The sequence below is a fragment of the Acartia tonsa genome, chromosome 2 (genome assembly GCF_053477335.1).
Source record: "Acartia tonsa isolate MP-2025a chromosome 2, ASM5347733v1, whole genome shotgun sequence".
NCBI lineage: Eukaryota > Metazoa > Arthropoda > Copepoda > Calanoida > Acartiidae > Acartia > Acartia tonsa.
In genome coordinates, this window is record NC_137261.1 from 26,304,503 (window position 1) to 26,328,531 (window position 24,029).

Genomic DNA, 24,029 nt, shown 5'->3' on the forward strand with positions numbered 1-24,029 from the left:
ATTTAAACTCAAAAAACTAAATTCAAATTAGTAGTCAATTTTTAAAAAAATATATAACAAATACTTTGCTAATGTCAAGAATGCACAAATTACATTCTTAACTACGCGGTAGGTCTATAACTTAAGATCCAGATAACTACGCACTAGCTTATTTTCTATTTTAGATTATAAAAATTTCAAATTTTAGAAAATCCTGAGATTACTATAATTGTCGTCTTTGCATGACTACTTTTGGAATCCAAATAGAAACATCACAATAATAAAAATCTAAATGGAATATAGGTTAATAAAAATATATTTAGTATCTTTACAATAAAATTTTATAATATACCAACATAAAAGAATTTCATTATATTATGGTAAATATATGTATAACATATAAAACAAGAACAATAAGTCTCTAAGCTTCATTAGGTGTTGGACTGGATAAATTACTGCTGCTTGAACTTTTCACAGGAAACAAGGGGTTCTTCGTATTTCTGCAGTACCTAGTAATAAAAAAAATAAAGAAGATTTATACAAATATCAGTTTTACAATTAGGCCAGATTGTAATTCATTATCGCTTTAAAACTTATTCCTTTACTCCATAAGTATAAAGGTTATGAAAAAAAAAATATACAAACACTTAATGAACTTGATAAAAGCAAAGCTTTTCTATCTTTCTAGTCCTTACGAACGTACGTCCGTAATGGACAGCTCTTATCGTTAATTTAGGCATGTTATGATTGTCCTAACAATTTCATACTTGGCATGATAAATTCCTGTTACAGTTTGGTATATTTTACCTGCAATAAATCCAAATGGAGAGAGCCAGGAAAATCATATAGAAAACAAGAAATATTGCAACTCCTGTATCAAAGGATTTTGTTTATCAATAGTTCAATTGTAAAAAAGAATATGAAATTGAATTTGAACATTAAATAATTTTTTTATTTTAAGTGAATTAAATATTGCAAACAATTAACATGTTTGTCGGTAATGCTGAAGTTGGGAGCAGCTTATAGTGGAGCTTTACAAAGAATCCTAAAATACGTGCCGTGTGACGTCATAAAAATGAGGGTTGAGAGGATACGGGGGAAAGGAAAAAAGAAATGGATCTATTGAGGTTCCTTTTAGGACACTTTGTAGAGCTCCGCTTATAGTGCCTTATAAAAAATGATTTCATACAAAAATAAATGACCAATGATAGGCCAGTATACATTTACCATTAGTCAATTACAGTATATACCTGCTTAACAATGGTCATTTGTATTGTGTGACGTCATTTTTTATTAGGCACTATAAGCTGCTTTCTGAAGTTGAACCGTTGATAATAAAAATAATCCTTTCCTACAACCCAGGATGAATGTGTCTGATCATTACTGTAGAGTGCACACACCCCGGATGAACAGTAGCCGTACACAGCTCCAACACCACACTCTGTGCCGTCTAGGTAACTAAATACAAACATTACTTTAGAGTGCACACACCCCTGATGAACAGTAGCAGTACACAGCTCCAACACCACACTCTGTGCCGTCTAGGTAACTAAAAAAAAACATTACTGTAGAGTGCACACACCCCTGATGAACAGTAGCCGTACACAGCTCTAACACCACACTCTGTGCCGTCTAGGTAACTAAATACAAACATTACTATAGAGTGCACACACCCCTGATGAACAGTAGCCGTACACAGCTCCAACACCACACTCTGTGCCGTCTTGGTAACTGAAGAAAAAAACTACATTTTACTCAACTGTTTTTTGTCTGCTAATTTTATTGGCGGCTTCAGCCTAGTATTTTGGAACGTGGGGCAGTGATATAAACTAAAACCTGAGAGAGAGAGAGAGAGAGGACAATGGGCTTTTTAATACACTAGTGTCCAAAGTTTTATAATGATGTTTGCTTATTAGTTGGCTTAAAGTTGACTTTAGTGAATTTAGTGAAGCGTTTTAAAGGTCACTGATGTTTTAAGGCTATTTTATTTCTAAATTTATATAGTTTTAATCTAATTTACTAACCACGATGATATGAGCGTATCGCTAGCTTTGATATGAATTGATTTATTATTACCTATAATTAAACCCTGCGGGTGAACACTGAATGGTTGGAGAGTAACAATAGGGTTTACAGTTGGCAGAGGCGTCCTCAGGATCTGATGTGATACAGGGTAGCAACCCTATACCAGGACATATAGAACCTAAAGTATGCATAATTTAAATATTTTAGTTTTTCCATACGTTGAGCGGAGAAATTGTTATACAACTTAGGGGCCATTGTTATATACAAACCATAACCTATACATAACTGAAATACAGAGTTTTTTTTTGGAATGATTTAGATAAATATTCGCAGAACTGCAAATAATAATTTTTATCCCATTTTATTAATGTAGTAAGGTTTCTGTCTGATCTTAAGATCTCAATGACTACTGGACCGATTGGTTCTCTATTTCAGATCAGGAGTGATAGTTACTAGGCAATTTTATTTTCATATTTAAGTGTTGGGATGGTTTTAAGCTATCTAATTTTTCTAGCCCCTCTTTTCCCCATCGAAAACAGAACCGCTAGATGGTAGAAGCATAGAAGCTAACCAATTATAACTGATTAAACTACTATACCTGTACATTGACCATTCTGACATATTTTGCTGCCACCTTCACAAGGAGTTGTGTCAGCTAGCTTCTCTGGGAAAGGACAGTAGGGCGTATTTCCTATGAAAGTAGATTTTTATAAATTTGAACTAAATCAAAGGAAGTTCAAATATTTAAAAAAATATTATTGCTTAACGTTGATAAGGTAGAAAATTATCTTTAACTTTTTAGTGAATTGTAAATTAACATAATTTTTATATGCATGTTAATACTAACAGAAATATGTAGGTAAAATATGTATTTTCTTACTAAAAACTTTCCTTCTTTTTTTAGGTTACGTTTGGTTAGGTCATTTTGGAAGGTTTTGCCATGTTTATTCAACAATACATGTTTTACTGGCATTAACTTGTTAAATTAATGGATATATGTGTATTTATTAACAAGGGGAAAAATTGTAGTCAATTTAGCTCGCTAGTATGAATCTCATTTGTTAGTTAGTTCGTTCTTTTATTATGAGGGAATAGGATGGGGGTATTGTTATTTTAGCCAGCTGCAAGCATCATTTTGTCAGAGCAAATGAAAATCTGGTGCAACATTACAGTAACAATATATCCATTTTTAAAAATACAATACCTGCTTACTCTACTAGTTTAGAATATGTAGAATATGCTATTCGAGCAAAGAAATTCAGCTGGTTTAAACTAAATGAAACCAGTTTTAACTGGTTTTAAACTTTACCTGTACAGGTAGCTGGCTTTGAGCAGGATGTACCAGCTGAACAAAGCGACTCAGCTTCTTTAAACTGGCACTTACTATCACAGCAAAGTCCTGAAATAAAAACACTGTCAGATTAATCTTACACAAATATTGTATATCGTATTAAAGACAGCTTTTTGCGGATTTTTAAATGAGAAATTAAAAAAATTAAACCAGTTTTGCTATCCCCAAAGGCCTTTGCACGGGCTAACAAAACTAGTATTAAATTTATGTTCTTTATTTTAATATACGTGGAAAATTGTATGTAATACTATGCTATACATGATTTTTCAGTATGGCTGAGAACCGGTTCTAATCGAAGTCATACTTGAAAAGAGTTTCCTTTTATTCCATCCAAAACTTATTATTCAATGTTTTTTTTTATTAATTTAGTGGAATGAATCATGATGAATGAATATATAAAAAATTTCACGTTTGTCTGCTGACAGGTCATCTAGGATTTAAGGATTTTTTTTATCTTTACTTTAAAGGACATATAAAAGAAATATTAAAAATTTGGATAAAAGATACAAATACAAAATTGAGAAATAATAATTTAATCTTAATCTCAGTGAATATTTATTAATTAATCTTTTAATTAAAACATTGATTAACAAGGAATATGATGTTCTTAACTTTGTAACATTGAAGTAATAGATGAAAAGAGAAAAAATATTTTTGTAACGTTCTTCTGTTAAATTTATATAAAAAAAAAGTAAATTACTTTTAAGGTTCATATGGATTTACAGTAACTAAAGTTATATTTATTTTGTTAAGAAAAGATAACTTACGATTTCTGATTGACGGGTTAACCGACGTACAGACAGACAACACTAGAGTATAGAGTAACTGCACTATTAATATATAATTAAAAATTCTTATCAATAGCATACACTATAAGTTGAAGAATACTTTTAATAATAATTCCTTGAAAATAAATAAACACAGGGATAAGACAATAAAAGATAAATTGATGCACCATTCCAAAAGATGATGAAAATTTTGATAAAGTTTAAACCAACAAATTAAGGTTTTAAAAAGTACAGTTATTAATCCATTGAATAATGCTTATACAGCCCAATAACCTCCCCTTTCCTGAATAAACCCTTTTAAAAGTTGAATAATTGAGAATAAACTTCCTCTCTTAAAAAGTTAAAAATAAGCATTTGAAATAATCCTGTAAATCGAGGCGAGTTTATTTTTATAGCAATATATCATTGCGTTTCGAAGCTTTTTATATTGTCTGTAAAAATGACTTCATACTGTCCTACCATTGGTCAATTAAAATGTATACTGGCCTGCCATTGGTAATTTAGTCTGTGTATTGGCCTATTAATGGTCATTTGTATTTCATGACGTAATTTTTTTTAGCTTCTTACGATTCTCTAGATCTAATGACCCCCCCTCCCCCCCCCACAATGTCAAATGTAACACTGTAAGATTATTTGCCATTTAGGTACTCGTGGAATAATGCTGTTAGAGTATTTTTTAAAAATAAAAGAAGAAGTAATATTGGAAAATTTTTATACTTCCCTAATCCCTAGTGTCAAATGTTTTGATTAAATGTTTTTGTTTTTCTTAAGATAATGAATTATGAAAATTAAACCAATTATAAATCAATAAGGATTTAAAATTTATCTTGAAGGACATAATTGTTTTGTTCAAAGTAGGATCAAAAACAACTTTTAAATATACGCAGATAAATAAATAGGATATAAGTAGCTACAAATAAATAGATTGGCTAAAAAAAATTAAGTAAAATTTAAAAATATAAATTTTTATTTTTTATTTCAATCTTAATTTTTTTTTTTTCCAGGACTAAGAACTAGTACTAAGCTTCCAGGTTCAGTACTTAGCGTTAGATCAAGCGGTTTATGAGATCATACTGATATTATAACACTTACCACTCGTAATGTTCCTACATTTTTAAAAGATTATTTGGATAATAATCACCAAACCTTTCCATTTTACAAATGTGTATGTTTACTAGCAGCTGCGCCCTTAGCAACTAGGGGCTCTTTATTCGGAGTCAAATGGAATCGCAGAAAAATAGCTTAAAACTATACACAGACTATTAAAAATGGCCTAAAACCATCTCGGGACCTGTAAGAAGCTTCACTGTAAAGGAAAATCATATCGGTTCAGCGGATAGTAAGATCCTTTGCTACAGACAAAAAAGCTTATTACTTTACATGATTACTGACCCTCCGTGGGGCTGCAAGCCGCCCCTTCCACAAGTTTACAGGGAGATCTCTTCAGTGGATCATTTGGGGGCACACAACACTGCTTCTCACACTCAACAGGGTCATCTAATATGAATAATAATTGAAATCAGGGCTCGGCAGCCGCAAGTAAGCCTCAGGGAAAGCAACCATTTTAAATTTTTTTTAAAACCGCTAGAATTTAAACCTGACCCAAATATGGCGATACCTATTTTCAGAATTATTTTCATCACATACGAGCGGGTTTAATTTTGAGGCTTCGGCCCGGTTTATGCGTGGCTGCAAAGCTTTGATTGAAATAGTAATTGATTAGTAATCAAAATAATTGACTATTGATTTTTAAAAGCAAAGATGCTCTAGAAAACGAAATGTCCGTCTGTAAGGTTATTGGAGAAACTTAAATTTCTTTGATATTTTTTTATAGATCCCTTAGAGCATAGTCCGTTGGTCTGTAAGTTATGCTAAACAGGGCAATTCAAAGTGTCAATAGGTTTAGTAGTTGCTAAGATCTTGAGCTGCAAAAACATTCAAGGAATCTTTCTAATTTGTACTGTAGAAAAAAAATTAAACTTACTTCCACAATCACATTCTTCCCATACTTCGACAATAGAGTTACCACAAGTGCCTCGTCCAGTATCAAGGGTCCAACAACTACCTCCCTCTCTATAATAATAATAATAGAGTTACCACAAGTATCTATACCAGTATCAAGGGTCCAACAACTACCTCCCTCTCTATAATAATAATAATAGAGTTACCACAAGTATCTATACCAGTATCAAGGGGCCAGCAACTACCTCCCTCTCTATAATAATAATAATAGAGTTACCACAAGTATCTATACCAGTATCAAGGGTCCAACAACTACCTCCCTCTCTATAATAATAATAATGATAGAGTTATGTTTTATGTTTGTTTGACTTTGACAAAGCGTTTAATATTCTCCCTCCTTTAATTGACCTAGGGGAAAAAAGTTGAATCCTTAGACAAGGGGGACCGAAATGAATAAGTATAGTAAATGATGTTGCCCCTAATTGTTCATTTACCCGCTCTACCATTGGCTAGCTTTAAAAACTTTTGAGAGTAAGGTTGAATCCTGATTGGTTTGTACAAAGTAACTGTGTCCATCAAATTGTATTTACCTTAATTCTAAGCTGTTGAGATTAAGCGCCATCTCTCTTATGCTGCATTGACTCAATATCATATTGTTTTTCCTAAAAATCATTTAACATTTCTTCAACAATGTAGATATTATTTTTTATATCACTAAGGGAATAGGGGGCCGGAGGGACCTTCCACTATTAATAGTATTTTTTTAATATGAAAAAATAAGAGGGGAAGCTTTTTCTACAGGTGATTTCTCCCTTTCCAAAAATATTAAAAACCTTCCCTGGACCTATAAGAAGCTTCACTGTAAAGGAGAATCATTTCGTTTTAGCGGATATCAAGATCCTTGCTTTAGATAGAAATACATTCTGTTACATAGTACTTTTATTACTTAATTTAAAAAAAAAAATCAATAAAGAATTATCAATTAAAAATCTTACTTTGTTCCTAAACTTCCAGATTCATACATGAGATAGGTTCCGTCCTTCTAAAGAAAATATTTTATTAATGAAAAAATACCAAAATCAGCACAATCAAATTTTACATTAAATTCCCTTTTGCTTATCTATTTTTGTAAAACCCAGTGGGTCCCTAGACTTGGTTGACTTAAATCAAGCTGGGCCCAATAACCTTTACAAAATCTAACTTAGCTCACAAAAGTTTATCTTTTTCTGTATAAATGAAATAAAATTCATTTCAGATAATAGAGGATATAATCAACATTAAATTACATTACTAAACAAAATGGTAAAGATATTCATTTTTAAATTACAGATGGCGTTTATTTCAAATTTCAAAAAATCTACTAAAATTTTTGTAGTTACCTGATTTCCAAAGCATTCTTCCGGGTCATGAGTAGCTCCAAAGCTGTGTCCAATCTCGTGTGCAAAGGTGGCGGCTGCAACTTGCTCTGATACCAATCTTAATTATAAATATTGTAATTTAAATTACGGCGAAAAAATATTTACTAAAAGCCACAGGCACAACCTTTCTTTTGTGTAAAGATTTCAGCTTACTCAGAAACCCATCTAAATCAATATAATATAATCATTTATGCAAAGGTTTCAGCTGCAACTTGCTCAGAAACAAATCATAATTATAAATATTGTCATTTAAATTACAGGGAAAAAAATATTTATTAAAAGCTACAAATACCATTTTTCTCATGTATAAAGATTTTAGCTTTAACTTCCTCAGTAACCAATCTAACTTATTATGGTATAATCCTTTAGATTATTGCTATGTTATTTACTACCTATATTCAGAGGTTCCAACTTAAACTGGCCAAGGAACCAATCCAATCTTAATTATAAAAGTCTTTTGTTTATTGTTAGAAATTATTTACCAAAAATTCACATTTCCTTTTTCATTATACATGATAGAAAATTGCATAAAAACAACATAAAAATTCTGCTCAAGTTTTAAAAGTTTGTAAGTGCTTTTTCTGGAAAATAAATTTCAAATTCAAGTTCAATTCAACGAAAACATGATATCAAAACTTTTTATCTTTTTAAAAAAGTTTTCATACTATTACAAAATATAGATTACTTTACAGCAAACCTTCTTTACAAAAGATACTGAATATCAATAGGTAGTTAATTTTGATCATTTTTAGTCAATTTCTAAAGTTTTTTCTAAACTACATAAAGGTAAAATTGTCACAAGCTTCCAGTCAAATGCGCTTATTAAGTCTAACTGTTCTTAATGTTGACCAAACGTATAGTATAATTAAACGTATATTTAAAAACAGTTTGACCTAACAAGCACATTTGACTTGAATCTTACTCACAACTTTACGCAATATTGTAAAAGCTACTATTCCCTTTTTTCCACTTTCATGAATTTTTTTATTCTAGTTTTATTTTGTACCTGTCACTTCTGCTGAGAGTAAGAACTCCAGTATTTAAACTTTTCTTTACAGTTTCTTCATATCCAAACAACAGCTCTTTCTGATTTCTAAATAATAAATAATAACTTAGTTTCATTTCCAGAAAAAAGACTACGGCCTGCAGCAAAGCTTTATTAAACTGCTCTGAAAAAAGTTATCTAATTGTCTATCTATGAGGACCTAGCTACCTTAATAACTAACAGATTAAATCCATAATTTTAGAAGGGCTAGAAATTGCGTATAGGATAGTTTTATGCCATTTATCTTTCCCCTACTTACCCTTCAAATACAAAACCTCTAAGAGAAACCACAAAAATTAAGTGAAATTAATCCAATGCAAATGATTAATTTTGTTGAGAACATGTGTGTAATGAATGATTAGTATGTACTTAAATTCTAGCTTTCATGTCAATTGCTGCTTAATGAACTAACTAATTTGTACTCGAAGCTTAAACACACATTTCATGGCCAGGATTTTAAACATCGTTTTTGTCAGGAATCGGCAACCGCAGAACAGACGCGATTATGCCTTAACTTTAAACCCGTTTTATAAAAAGTGGAAATGTTATTTTTTGGTAGGTAAGGTTTAGACTTTCAGCTGTTTTTTTAATTGTAAAAGGATGATTTCCTTGAGGCTAACAAGTGGCCTACGCTCTAATTATTGTTTAGTATATTACGTAGAGCTTTTGATTTTTCCAGTTTTTTTTGCTTTTTTGAATAATATTTGTTGCTTATATCTTTATAGGCTTGATATTTTTAAAAAGTTTTTTAAGCACTCCACAATTATATTTTTTAATGTTCCTAATAATTTACCTGAAAGTTTCACAAACCCCACCATAGGAAGGTTTAGCTGTGAAGGCCAGTCCAAGCTGACCGTTAGCAAAGTTTCTAAACAAAATTTAATTAAAAGTCTTCATAATTTATACTGTGTCATAAATATTTAAGTTTTGGAAGTTAAAAAGAAACTCTCAAATCCAATCCTTTTTTGTCTGAGGCTTAAGATTTCAATAACTACTAAACAGATTGAGTTATCCTTTGTAGGGAACTTTCACACAGGTCACGGCGTGGTTTTAGGCTATTATAATTATAGATTTAATCCTTAGGATGGTTTTAGCCTATTTATGTCCCCTATCTACCCGTTTGAATACAGATCTAGGGGTTCAGCCGCTAGTTTATAATATTGGATTATTTTTCTATGGTATAAAAGATTCTTTTTAAACATCTCAAACAGGTTTGATTAATTATGCCCATAAATAGTTTTAATAATCAGTTCTAGATAAATGACAAGTACAAATTAGTTTTTAGTATAATTAGCCAATCAAATGTTTTTGTGCATGGAGGTAAATATGATATCCAGAGAAAAAGAGAGGGGACAATTACACTAGTCAGTCTCCAAAGTTTTACATTAGTGTTTAATTATTCGTTGGCTTAACAACTGTGGGGACTTCTACTGAATTTTTATTAGTTTCTTAAGTTGAATGTTCAAACGTTAAACCACTAATTTTAATCTACAAAAGGGGTAATTTTGCGTGTCATCATTGGGGATGTGTATCAATTTATCGGCCAATGTCTTATCCCTTTACATCCCTGCATGATATCTCTCTATAACACAAACAAAATGTCGGCATTTTCCTTTAAAGTTAGGTTGGGTACAGGGTAGCCCAGCAGGGTTAGAGCCCTGGAAATGACATGGGTCCCTTCCAGTTGTTTGGCATAAAAATATACCCTCCTCCCCTCTCAATTTATGTAAAAACAACTTTGACCAAACTTTAATTTCATTTGCATTGAACCATTTGACACAATTTATGAAAGTTCTCTAAAAATATTGCACAATAGATCTTTTCATGAAAATACCCTTTTTCGAATTTCAATCTTCTGCTAACCTAAAAAGTTACTTTAGGGGCCTAGAAATATATGTACAAAATTTCAGCTCTCTATCTCTACTGGCTACCTAGCGCCAGGCATGTAAAATATCAACAGATAACGGTAGCAAGGCGGTTTTAACAATATCTCAGTAATGTGCAGGTTTTCAGCTCTTCTGCATATTTCAATTTAAACACATAAGGCCAAAGATATTATATCCAAAAAATCTTTTGTCAAAGTCTACTCTAGACCTAGCGCCAGTCAGTTTTCTAAAATCATGCATTTTATACCTGTGAAAAATGAAATCACCAGCGCTAGGTGTAGAGTAGACTTTGACAAAAGATTTTTGGGATATCATATCTTAGGCCTTATGTGTTTAAGTTGAAATATGCAGAACACCTAAATTCACCTTCCAAGCCATTCTCTAAGCATTTAAATTTTTTTTTTTGAAATAACGGGATTTCAAAACTGCCTTTTGAAAAGGCCTAAAAAATATCTTTTTTTTGTCCCTTTTTTCACTGTATATAGTTACAACTTATTAAGATATTATTCTCAGTTTAAAAAAAATTGGCGCTTCCAGCACCAAAACCGGCAAAAACAGGCAGTTAAACTTCTAAACCCCTACTTATCCCCCTGACAGACCCCCCCTCTATCTCGGCTCCTGTTACAGATAGAGACGTAAAACTTTTTTCTGGTTGTTTATGTGTATTTTTAGAGAATTGCTTTTTCTAGTCATAGCGGTCAGACCGCTCCTTATCTGCTTTTTAGCGGCCAGTTGCTAAATATAAAACAGCTGTAGAGCGGCCAATTTTAAAGCTAAGAAAACCAAATTTTATGACAAACTATTATTTTTTATAATTAAAAAATACCTTTTCTGACCATCGCCGAAAAACGACATATAACGGAAACGGCCAATTTTGGCGGTAAAACGGCGGTTGGCGGCGCTAAATAATATTTTTATCTGTTTATAGTTACAACTTATTAAAATATTATTCTCAGTTAAAAAAAAAATTGGCGCTTCCAGCACCAAAACCGGCAAAAACAGGCAGTTAAACTTCTGTATCCCTACATAACCCTATAACAGACCCCCCTCTATCTCGGCTCCTGTTACAGATAGAGACGTAAAACTTTTTTTGTTGGTTCATGAGTATTTTTAGAGAAAATTACTTTTTCTAGTCATAGCGGTCAGACTGCTCCTTATCCGCTTTTTAGGAGCCAGCCGCTAAATATTAAAAAAGCTGTAGAGCGGCCAATTTTAAAGCTAGGAAAACCAAATTTTATGACGAGCAATTATTTTTCATAACAAAAAAAATGCTTTTTCTGACCATCGCCAAAAAACGACAAATAACTGAAACCGCCAATTTCGGCAGTAAAACGGCGGTTGGCAGCGCTAGTTTTATCTGTTTATGATCACAATAAAGACTACATACAAAAATTGGCTGGTCTAGAGCTGTTTTAGAATTCCGCTACTGGCAGCTTAAAAACGGCAAAACAACAGGTAGGAAATATAAAATCAGTTAAAAATCGGTCAAGGAGTGGCCAAACGGTCATGGCCTTACTATTCACGGAAGTTTATTATTACTCCAGAAATAATATATATTTATCAAAAAATTTAATTGATTTGAAGCTTACATGGACTGCCGCCTCTGGCTGCGGTCAGCTGGAAACAACAGCTGATTTTAAAAAAAATTTAATATGTCATGTAGGCATGTAAGATAAGCTTAATTTTACAATTTTAAGTCTATGAGTAAAAAAATAAATACACTGGAGCCATTCAAAGTTATTTGAAGACTAGGAGAACTATATCCTGCTGGATCATACCTGAACACCTAATTTTCATCTTATTTTTTACTATGGTTGATTAAATATTACAAAAGTAATTACAAGAGAGTTGTCCTTACTTCTGATCTTAGAGCTTTGTCTTTATGGATGTTGTCATCCTATTTTTTGTCTGTATTTAATCACTTATTAATGTTGTCATCATTGTCATATTATTTGATAAAAATATCAATGCTTTACAAATAAAATTTATAGAGAAGATCATCTTGATGTTTTTAATAATTAAATTTGTATATTTTGATTTTGTTGTTAACCCTTTGTAGACAAATTGATAATATTTCTAAATGTTATTTTTTTAATTGTCTTCGTCTGGCATCTGACTAAAATAAAAATCTATTACATTAGTTTAAACAATTAACTGTCTTGACCCTTTCCAGACCTTAATCAGCCAATTTTTGTATGTAGTCTTTTATTGTGATCATAAACAGATAAAAATATTAATTGGCGCCGCCAACTGCCATTTTACCGCCGAAATTGGCGGTTTCTGTTATTTGTCGTTTTTTGGTGATGGTCAGAAAAAGCATTTTTTTGTTATGAAAAATAATTGCTCGTCATAAAATTTGGTTTTCCTAGCTTTAAAATTGGCCGCTCTACAGCTTTTTTAATATTTAGCAACTGGCTGCTAAAAAGTGGATAAGGAGCAGTTTGACCGCTATGACTAGAAAAAGTAATTTTCTCTAAAAATACACATGAACCAACAGAAAAAAAGTTTTACCTCTCTATCTGTAATAGGAGCCGAGATAGAGGGAGGTCTGTTATGGGGTTAAGTAGGGATACAGAAGTTTAACTGCCTGTTTTTGCCGGTTTGGGTGCTGGAAGCGTCAATTTTTTTAAACTGAGAATAATATCTTAATAAGTTGTAACTATAGACAGATAAAAATATTATTTAGCGCCGCCAACCGCCGTTTACTGCCAAAATTGCCGGTTTCCGTTATTTGTCGTTTTTCGGCGATGGTCAAAAAAGGTATTTTTTTATTACAAAAAATAATAATTTGTCATAAAATTTGGGTTTCTTAGCTTTAAAATTGGCCGTTAAAAAATAATAGTTTGTCATAAAATTTGGTTTTCTTAGCTTTAAAATTGGCCGTTTTACCGCCAAAATTGGCGGTTTCTGTTATATGTTGTTTTTCAGCGATGGTCAAAAAAGGTATTTTTTTATTATAAAAAATAATAGTTTGTCATAAAATTTTGTTTTCTTAGCTTTAAAATTGGCCGCTCTACAGCTTTTTTAATATTTTGCGGCTGGCTGCTAAAAAACGGATAAGGAGCAGTCTGACCGCTATGACTAGAAAAAGTAATTTTCTCTAAAAATACACATGAACCAACAAAAAAAAGTTTTACGTCTCTATCTGTAACAGGAGCCGAGATAGAGGGGGGTCTGTTATGGGGTTATGTAGGGATACAGAAGTTTAACTGCCTGTTTTTGCCGGTTTTGGTGCTGGAAGCGCCAATTTTTTTTTAACTGAGAATAATATCTTAATAAGTTGTAACTATAAACAGATAAAAATATTATTTAGTGCTGCCAATCGCCATTTTACCGCCAAAATTGGCGGTTTCCGTTATATGTCATTTTTCGGCGATGGTCAGAAAAGGTATTTTTTTATTATAAAAAATGATAGTTTGTCATAAAATTTAGTTTTCTTAGCTTTAAAATTGGCCGCTCTACAGCTGTTTTAATATTTAGCGACTGGCCGCTAAAAAGCAGATAAGGAGCAGTCTGACCGCTATGACTAGAAAAAGTAATTCTCTAAAAATACACATGAACAACCAGAAAAAAGTTTTATGTCTCTATCTGTAACAGGAGCCGAGATAGAGGGGGGGTCTGTCAGGGGGTTAAGTAGGGGTTTAGAAGTTTAACTGCCTGTTTTTGCCGGTTTTGGTGCTGGAAGCGCCAATTTTTTTTTAACTGAGAATAATATCTTAATAAGTTGTAACTATATACAGTGAAAAAAAGGACAAAAAAAGATATTTTTTAGGCCTTTTCAAAAGGCAGTTTTGAAATCCCGTTATTTCAAAAAAAAAAATTAAAATGCTTAGAGAATGGCTTGGAAGGTGAATTTAGGTGTTCTGCATATTTCAACTTAAACACATAAGGCCTAAGATATGATATCTCAAAAATCTATTGTCAAAGTCTACTCTACACCTAGCGCTGGCGATTTCATTTTTCACAGGTATAAAATGCATGATTTTAGAAAACTGACTGGCGCTAGGTCTAGAGTAGACTTTGACAAAAGATTTTTTGGATAAAATATCTTTGGCCTTATGTGTTTAAATTGAAATATGCAGAAGAGCTGAAAACCTGCACATTACTGAGATATTGTTAAAACCGCCGTGCTACCGTTATCTGTTGATATTTTACATGCCTGGCGCTAGGTCGCCAGTAGAGATAGAGAGCTGAAATTTTGTACATATATTTCTAGGCCCCTAAAGTAACTTTTTAGGTTAGCAGAAGATTGAAATTCGAAAAAGGGTATTTTCATGAAAAGATCTAATGTACATAAGCGAATCAAGGATTGGATAATTTTTAAATTAAATTAAACGAATTTATATCTGCACCACGTCATAACCTAAGACATTAAAAACTGCATTCAACTAATTTCCTAGCAAAGTCCGGACTTTTAAACAAAGGTCATACAAATAAAGTACTTGCTCTGTTAAATAGTTGTTCCTTGGGATAGATATAAATTAGAGTGCCTATTAAAAAGGGGGGATGAATATAAAACTTAGGCCGAATATGGAACTATTTTAAAATGAGTCATTTGGGATACTTCGGCCACATTTTTAAATTTATTCCCTTTTATATAGGCACTATAACGAGCTTCTAATAGATATAATTGCAGAAAAGCTTCGCTATTACTATCAGTGCAAATTTGTGATTGATAAAAAGCTTGTGTGTGTTAATGTATTCATTGTTTTAGTTTAATGCATTGACAATGCCCTACATTAATGCAGCAACTCAAAAATAGGATGACAACACCCAAAAAGCGAAGCTCTGTAACGATAGGACAAACGAACATTAACATTTGTCATTAATGAATAAGCAGAATTGTAATTAAATTTGTTGCAAAACTGATAAAGGATACTGTTTAAGAACATACCTACATTTTTAGGATTTGATTTTAGAGATGCTTTGCTTATAACATTATACCATACTTCAACAATAAAAAAATCAGATGAATAGAAAAGCATTCGCCTTTAATAAATTTAATATAAAAATTCAATCAAGATATGTTATCAAAAAAAGTTGAAGAATTTCCATGTTTAAAATGTATTAAAGGACTTTCTTTGTTAGTTGCTAAACAATATCTTGCTAATTAAGTGCAAGGTAAAACGTCTAATTATGCATGGTTATGTATTGCGCCTAATTTAGGCCAATGTATTAAAACTTATGTGACTATTAAAGTCGCACTCCTGACATTTTCAACGTTTTCAGTAGTGACGTGGTGTTGAGACGAGATTTTAACACGTCCCCAACAACGAGCGGACAAGCATAAATAAATGTTGCGGAACTCCTTAATACAAGTTTTGATATTGAATTGATATTTACGACCATATATATCCGCCACGAACTCGCGGACACAAATTAATTGCAGAAAAGCTTAACTATAGATACAAATAAGAATCATAATTCCTTCTAAAGTTAATTCAATTTGTCAATGCATTAAAAAATATAATTACAATTAAACAAAACTGAATAGAAATATAAAAATCCAACAGTCAAAAAGTTCTTAAATTCTAACAAGAATAGATTCATGCAAATAAGCATAGTTTACCTGTATGTAAGCAGGTAGGAGAGACAGTAACCATCCCTATAATAAAAAATAATTAGTTTGCGGTAAAATGTTGCCTTTATCGAATATTTCCAAGAAAGTAAATCTTCTAGCGGCCAAATGGCCGACAAAAGAAGGCCTACAAATAATCTGAAATGTAAATAATCAATGATGCACAGTTATCTCGCACCGCACATAAATGCGCGAAAAAAAGACTTATTTTACAATTGTTTTTTTCAGTCAAGCACTTTTATTGGATCGTGATTATTCGAAAGAATTTAAATGCATTATAAAATAACATGTAATGTACATTCGTTTGGCAACTAGCAGCTTTTCAAGTTTAAATTTTTTTTTGAGAAAATCGATCTCAAAAACCATTTGTGCTAGACTGCACTAGATCTTGAAATTTTTATAAAAAGTTATGATTAAAACATGCTATTTGACAAATAAATCTCACCTTGAAGAATAAGAGAAGATATTGAGTAGTGAATCTAAATCCTGAACCTCAGTACATATATCTCCACAGGACTCCTCCGTACTAAGGATCTAAAGGATAACAGTGCATTGCAATTGAAGCTTTTTGTAGTGCCTATGAAAAATGACGTCATACAATGCAAATGACTAATGATAAGCCAATACACAGACTGAATTTCCAATGGCAGGCCAGTATACATTTTGATTGACCAATGGTAGGCCAGTATGAAAACATTTTTATAGGCACTATAACCATAGACGTCCAAGGGGGGGGGTAATGGGGCGATTACCCCCCCCCCCCCCATTTAAAATTTACCCCTACCCTGGGGGTGCCGTAGGCACCCCCAACCATCTAGGAGGGGGTATTTAAAAAAAATTTTGCTCGCTTTCGGCGCATTTTTAATACTATATATTTAATAAAATTTAAATTACCCCCCCCCCCAAAAAAAATTTTACCCCGGGGGTAAATTTTGGGGAGGGGTAAACTAAATTTACCCCTGCCAACAGATTTCAGGGGGGAAATTACCCCCCCCCCCAAGCAAATTTTACCCCTGGGGTAAAAATTTTGGGGGGGGTAAAAAAAATTTGCGGCGCGCTTCGCGCGCCATTTCCCCCCCCCCCAAAAAAAACGAATTATCCCCCCCTTCAAAAATTTTTACCCCCCCCAAAAAAAACGAATTATCCCCCCCTTCAAAAATTTTTACCCCCCCCAAAAAAAACGAATTATCCCCCCCTTCAAAAATTTTTACCCCCCCCAAAATAAAAAGCTTGGACGCCCCTGACTATAACAAGCTTCATTGTCTTGGATTATTTGGAATTTGTTATTGATACTGACAATACTTTATTAACTTACTAGCGGCTACGCCCCTAGAGGCCTCTAGGGGGCACTTGGGAGAGGCGAATTTTTTTTTTTTTTTGGGGGGGGGGGGGTTGCCCCTCTCATTTTTAATTTTAGTAAAAAAAATTTTAAAATTTTTTTTTCAGGGGGGGATTTTTTTTTGGGGGGGGGGTTGGGTGTGTCCCACCCCCCAAGAAAATAGTTATAAACCTTCACGGGACCTATGAGAAGCTACCCTGTTAAGGAGAACCCGATCGGTTTAGCGGTTAGCAAGATCCTTCGGTACAGACACACAAACACACAAACACACAGACAAACAGACATCCTGTTACTTTAGTATAAGGATGTCATTAAAACCGTAGTTAAATATGACCAAAAAGGCAGACAGACAGGCAAGAAAAAAAGAAATATTTTCTAAATTCTAATCCTATCTAAATACATTTCCGTAAGGTCTCAGCTGTGCTTAGATCTTAACAAATTAAATATTGATCCCAAGAGAGTTTCACACAGGTAAAGGATAAGGCCTTATAGAAAAAAAGAAGTCAGTGTAACTGTATGCCAAGTTGATTTCTTATCTGACATTATTCTAGGATATCATAATAAACTTTATGCAAACCTATTTAGGAGGGGGTACAAAATCTAATATTAGGGTTAAAACACTAATTTTGGTTCTATTTTACAGAAGAGAAGCTTCTTAATCGTCTAAAGAGTTTTCATAACTTTTCTGGGGAGGGTATCGCCACTTTTACAAGAGAAATTACCCATTGAAAAAATTACACCCCACTTTAGGCGTCCAGGGGCTTAGCCGCTGGTATCTATATAAAGCAAAAGAAAATAATCCCAATCCTTTAAAACATTGTTCAATTAAGGTTTTGGCTAGACAAAGCCAAATAAAATGACTCACAATTTCTTTGAAAGATCTTAAGAACTTAATTAAAATTATGGTCTTATTTATAATTAAAGCTTTTTTACAGTTATAGTCTGTTATTCCATCCATACGTAATTCATACCTCATGAGCGTATATTTAAGTATGTTAGAACTGGTCTATCCACGTCAAATCTATACTTTGTTTAAACTACTTTTTTACTGATTCCTATTACGACAAGGTAAAATTTACTTACAATTTTGTTTCCATTTTTATACAATATTCTAATTATTCAGTTCTACACTCTACAAATGTTTATGTTCGTTTATCCTACCGTTTCAGAGCTTCGCCTTTATGGATGTTGTCATCCTTGTTTATATATCCATATACAAACGTATATACAAACAAATTAACATTATGCAAATAGGTTCACATTAAGAGTAGTTAAAATATTCTATAACTTGTGCCAGAGAATGTATCAGACGAATATGGAAAAATGATTCATTTAATCGTCTGCTAGCAAAATAACAGATTCTGACAGAAAATTGTTTCATCAAATTACCGTTGACATGAAAGTAAGGATACAATGGGTTTAATATAATTGGATTTCAGACATCTGGCACAATATTTAGGTCTAGCGGCTGCTCATTAGCATCTAAAGGCTCTATAATTAAAATGGCAGAAAGAGGCTAAATAATCTGGGCGACTTGGTGGAATCAGCCTCCCTCGACCGCATCACCAAATATTTAGGATCTATTTCATAAATAGTCAATTGAAAAAGCTAAAATTGTACCTTGATATCTTTCAGAAGAAGCCTGTATTTGACCTTGCCAATGAACTGCCTGTCCAGGACTTTGTTTGCATCGTTGACCAGCCTCCCAGCCAGGCTTATCAGGTTGTACCTGTCAAAAAATTCTGTAATTCTGTTTCTGGAAACTTATTTTATGATTTAATATAAGATCTACTTTCAGTTTTTTAAGACTTTTGAGTCATTTTTAAAAAAGGAATTCCTTGGAGATTTTGGATGTTTTATTACCTGGAGCTTGAGCAACCAGGTAAAGAAGCTTTTCTTTGCTTGTTAAACAGTTCTAGACAGTTTCTGGCTATTTACACAATTATTCTGAACAACTTTCAGGTAAATTTACTAACCTAGCAATTCTTTCTTTTTCTTCCAGGCTTTCCTCTTCAACATCACTAAAATAGATTTGTTTGAATATGTCTTGAAAACTATTTTTTAAAATCAAATATGCAATGGAACAAAATAGATATTCTTAACAAAAATGTAAGAAAAAGACATTTCTATTTTTAAATGATTCATAATATTTAATTATTTATCATGAATAATAGTCAACTGAAAAGAAAAATTTAGAAAATTTTAAAAATTCTTTATAAATTTGATCCAACGAAAGAATAGTTATTTCTCGCATCGTATTATAAACGGCTTTCCGCGGATATAGAAAGTACAATTATGAGATTAAAACTAGTTTTTTTTAGCCCCGAGGTGTTGAAGGCACCGGCTAAAAAACTGCTTTTAATCTTATGATTGTACATTTTTATATTCGTAGAAAGCTGGATATAATACGATGCTAGACATAGTTTTTCGTATGGATGAGAACCGGTTCCTATACACCGGATTCGAATGAATACGAGAATATTTCTTGCAGGTTTAGACAACTATGTTTAGAACTGATTAACTGCAAATTGTTGAATTAAGAAACAAAAATCAATGCAGCTTCACAAGGGCATAACCCCTCCCCCCCCCCCAAAAAAAAAAAAAAAAAAAAAGATGTGTGGAGAGCGATCGCAAATGCAGTTATGAGATGCTGTGAGTATTGGTGCAAAAAATATGACGTAACAAAAAAATTAGCCAATGAGAGGCCGTTATTGACCAATGGTAAAATTTATAGTGGCCTCTCATTGGCTAATTTTTTTTGTTACGTCATATTTTTTGCACCAATACTCACAGCATCCAGTTATGAATAAAAGTGGTTAAATACAATCCCTGATCTAAAATATTTTTTTTTTAATTATAGTGCTTGCCGAGCCCTATTCTGAAATAAATTCTAAAATAAATCCAAAAATTACCTCATAAAAGCATCGAAGACAAACTTGTCGATTATGATCTAAATAAAAAACATTATTAACACTCTCCCCGAATGATTCAAAAGTTAAACCTTTAACAAGCAAGCAAAAAGCCTTCCTAAACATTTTAAAATAATTATCAATTAACTACTGCGATTACTTCGCATTTTTTTTGGTATGGTCCATGGATGTGCTGAGCTAAATTGCCTTAAACAAAATTTTAAATAAAATGTGGTTACTTTTTAGTTTTACTCAGGTTTAATTATAATTATCGTAAACCATTATACAAGTTTAATCTGATAAAAAAAGTTTACGTTTTAATCAACATTTTAAAATTGAAAAACAATATTGGAAAGAAGTTGTATCAACTTTTTTTTTATAGCTAGCCGGTCCTTTTAGTAAGTAGTAGATGTAAAATTTTTCATAGAATTCAGATATGCAATCGGTTTTTTTGTAGACCTCTTATTTTTTAAGTAATTTAAGTTTAAAAAAAAAAAATTAAGTCGATTTTAAGGTACTAAAATGCAACAAAAAAAAGAAAGAAAATGGCCATTATGAACAAAAATAGTAAGATCTTTAATTTGACACCTTACTTTTTCAATTCTGTCTGGTAATTATTGAAAAAATTGATTTTTTTAAACACACGAGAATAAAAACTTTGAACTCAATTTTATCATTTCACAAGTAAAAAAATATGGGTTCATATATACCTTTAGAATCAGAAAAATATTACGAATCCATTGTAAGCAAAATTGAAAAAAAAGTTTACAATATAGTATATAAACTACAATAAAAGGAATTATATGAAAATATCATATTATATTGTACAGGCAACGTCTTAACTCTTGAATTGACTATAAAAATGGGAAGGGGGTATAGAGGGGGTAAAGAGGGGGTAAAAAAGGGAAGACGATAGTGTTACCAGAACAAAAAATACAATTGGCCATTTTTATATTTTTTTATTTTTTTACTTTTTTTCAATTTTGCCTACAATGGATTCGTAATATTTTTCTGATTCTAAAGGTATATATGAACCCATGTTTTTTATGTCTGTTTGAGAAAATATTTAGGTCTAAAGTTTTTATTAAACCAAGGTTAAAAAAATAGATTTTTTCAATAATTACTCAACAGAATTTTAAAAGTAAGGTGTCAAATTAAAGATCTTACTATTTTTGTTCTTACTGGCCATTTTTTTCTTTTATTTTGTTGCGTTTTAGTACCTTAAAACCGACTTAATTATTTTTTTAAAAAACTTAAATTACTTAAAAAATAAGAGGTCTACAAAAAAAACCGATTGCATATCTGAATTCTATGAAAAATTTTACATCTACTACTTACTAAAAGAACCGGCTAGCTATAAACAAAAAAGTTGATACACCTTCTTTAATAAAATGAAGTGTAGTTAAATTGAACAAAAAAAGTTTTGATTTATAATTGAGAGTTTAAATAATCCTCTACAGTTGGTAAATTGAAAAAAAATTGGAAAAAAAAACTGTTCGACAGTCATAGGTAAAGCTCTTTTTTCGTTAAAAGAAAAGGGATAATAAATTTAGGGGGGGGGGGGGGGATGAAAAGGAAAGAGGGGTCAAAGGTCCTGGTTAATAAATCTGGTTTTAATTTTATGATTTTCATTTTAATATTGATAGAAAATTTTTTTAATACAATACTATAAATTATTTTTAAGTGTGCCTAAGAACCCGTAATGATCCAGCGGATAATAATCGGATTTGGAGCCATACTGGAAAATAAAATATCTGCACCCATAAATCTGTATCTAACTTTTTTAAAGCAATCAAATTAATAGGTTTTAAATACTTATGCAAGGATGCCGAGTTTTTATACAAAACAATTTGAAATTGTTTACTACTATACTAAGTTTGAGAGCAGTAGATATAAACCTTAAATATCTTTTTGTGAAAGGGTTAAACTTCTTCTTAGTATTCCAACTGTTTAAGGATGTAAAATCTACGAAATTTTTTTTTTCAAAAGAATTATTGAAAAATAATTTTTTATTCGGAAATAATTTAAAGTATTAATTTAGAATATATTTTTACTTAAAAATTTTTCATATTTCATATTAGATTGGAGATTTTAAACTATAAAAATAATTATTACAATAGTTTCGCCTTTTAGACCTTTTCAGGGAAAAGGTAATGTGATTCTGACAAATAACTCTAAGTGAAAATTTCACCTCAACCCCCTTCCATTTTTCCTCCACTTCTTACCCACTTCCCTTTCAGTTACACACTTGAAAAAACTTTACTCCAACAAAATATTTGATTTTCGGCAATTTTAAATGTCTGAATAGCAGCCCCTGGACCTTTCTAATATAAAAATGAATAAGAAAGGGGTAAAGTGAAGGGTAAAGAAAGGGAATTATCTGCAACTCTAAAAATAAGTATTACAACCCCCTGCATAACATTACAGAAAGACAGACAGACAAAGAGAAGAACTGACAGACGTAAACACTTATAGACTAGGTCTGCAACTAGGTATAAACCTACCTGTATTCTACATGCTCTGTACCCCTTCCCCTCAAGTGTTTTTCTCCAATGAACAGACAGACACAAACACTTATAGATTAGGTTTGCAACTAAATATATATAGTTTTGCAACATGATATAAACCTACCTGTATTGTACATGCTCTGGCTGGATGTTGTTGAGCCCGCGACACACGCGCCTGATAAAGCAGCACCAACAAAAGTGCAACTGAACAAAATTAAAAGAGTTTATAATGTTTACAAATTTACTGACAGTTTCTTGTATTCAGGCTAGCGGGTGCGCCCTTTACAAAGATTGGTTCTGTACGTATTCAAAGGGATTGGGAATGACAGAAAAATAGCATAAAACCATCCTTAATATTTCACAAATTAGATAGCCTTAAATCGTCTCAGAATCTAAGTGAAGTATCAATGAAATGGAGAAGGCAATCAGTTTTTGGTTATCATTACTCTAAGATACAGACTTAAGACCTTCCTACTTTAAACCAGGGAAAAGGAAATGTCATTCTGACAAACAATTCAAAGTGAAAATTGTCCCACAACCCCCATCCCTTTTTTCGCCCCCCTTCTTACCCACTTCCCTTTCAGTATCAACAAAAAACAAGTTTTACTTCAACTTTACTCCAACCAAATATTAAATTTTCGGCAATTTCAAATGGATTTAATTGGCTGAATAGCAGCCCCTTATTAATATGTCATAAAAATTTGATAATAAACATGGCTCGTTTTCAGGGGAGGATTTTCTGTGCATTTTTTTACATATTTTCTCAGTCACAAAAAAAAATATTGTACCTGAAATTTTGAAAATCATAGTTTATCCGTAGCTATCCGCAGTCATTATTAATAACGTCTGTCTATCATTATTCTGAAAGATAATGTGTGGAATACCATGATAGAATATTTTAGAATAAGTTCACCTAGGCATACCCTAGGATGTCATTGTCCAAGCTAGTTTTAAGGGGGGATAAAATGATCTGAAGGGTTTAAACAGTTTCAGGGAGAAAATCTAATGTATCTAATTTTGAGGGGGGTAAATTGTGTAATTTTTGGGGGCGATAACTCCCCCCCCCCTTTTTAACCACCCCCTCTCCTTTGAAGACATCTATGGACATTGGACAATGACATACATCATGTAATATAAATTCTAAATAACTAAAAGTTTTACAAGTGCAATGCTTATTTATAAACATTGAACAATGCTAAAATATTGCTAAAATATATTATTAAAAAAAAACTGCTGTAATTT

At 32.0% G+C, this 24,029-nt stretch overlaps 2 protein-coding genes across 3 annotated transcripts in view; one reads left to right on the top strand and one right to left on the bottom strand.

Moving 5' to 3' along the window:
- LOC145307628 (reticulon-1-A-like) overlaps positions 1-24,029 on the top strand; it is a 285,455-nt gene that overhangs the window by 228,551 nt on the left and 32,875 nt on the right. The window lies entirely within an intron of this gene.
- On the bottom strand, positions 278-23,654 carry LOC145307616 (disintegrin and metalloproteinase domain-containing protein 10-like). Of its 2 annotated transcripts, XM_080150072.1 has the most exons (20): positions 23,576-23,654; positions 22,912-22,991; positions 20,284-20,321; positions 19,348-19,392; positions 18,992-19,100; positions 16,478-16,566; positions 16,024-16,059; positions 9,362-9,436; positions 8,530-8,616; positions 7,485-7,581; positions 7,101-7,147; positions 6,696-6,767; positions 6,128-6,216; positions 5,536-5,640; positions 3,314-3,403; positions 2,603-2,695; positions 2,056-2,182; positions 1,329-1,437; positions 787-848; positions 278-488 (listed from the first exon to the last, which is right to left on the bottom strand). In XM_080150072.1, the coding sequence occupies exons 1-20, from the start codon at positions 23,592-23,594 to the stop codon at positions 401-403; spliced, it is 1,557 nt and encodes a 518-aa protein (XP_080006198.1). In that variant the 5' UTR covers positions 23,595-23,654; the 3' UTR covers positions 278-400. The 2 variants fall into 2 exon arrangements, with proteins under 2 accessions (XP_080006198.1, XP_080006208.1); XM_080150082.1 differs by lacking the exons at positions 278-488; positions 787-848; positions 1,329-1,437 and adding an exon at positions 1,455-1,528.

Coding starts and splice junctions, on each gene's coding strand:
- LOC145307616 (XM_080150072.1), bottom strand. Junction 9,437..16,023: donor TCCTACCTGCTTACATACAG/GTAAACTATGCT, acceptor AATTTTGTTTAG/AAACTTTGCTAACGGTCAGC. Junction 3,404..5,535: donor GGCTTGCAGCCCCACGGAGG/GTCAGTAATCAT, acceptor TTTTTATTTCAG/GACTTTGCTGTGATAGTAAG.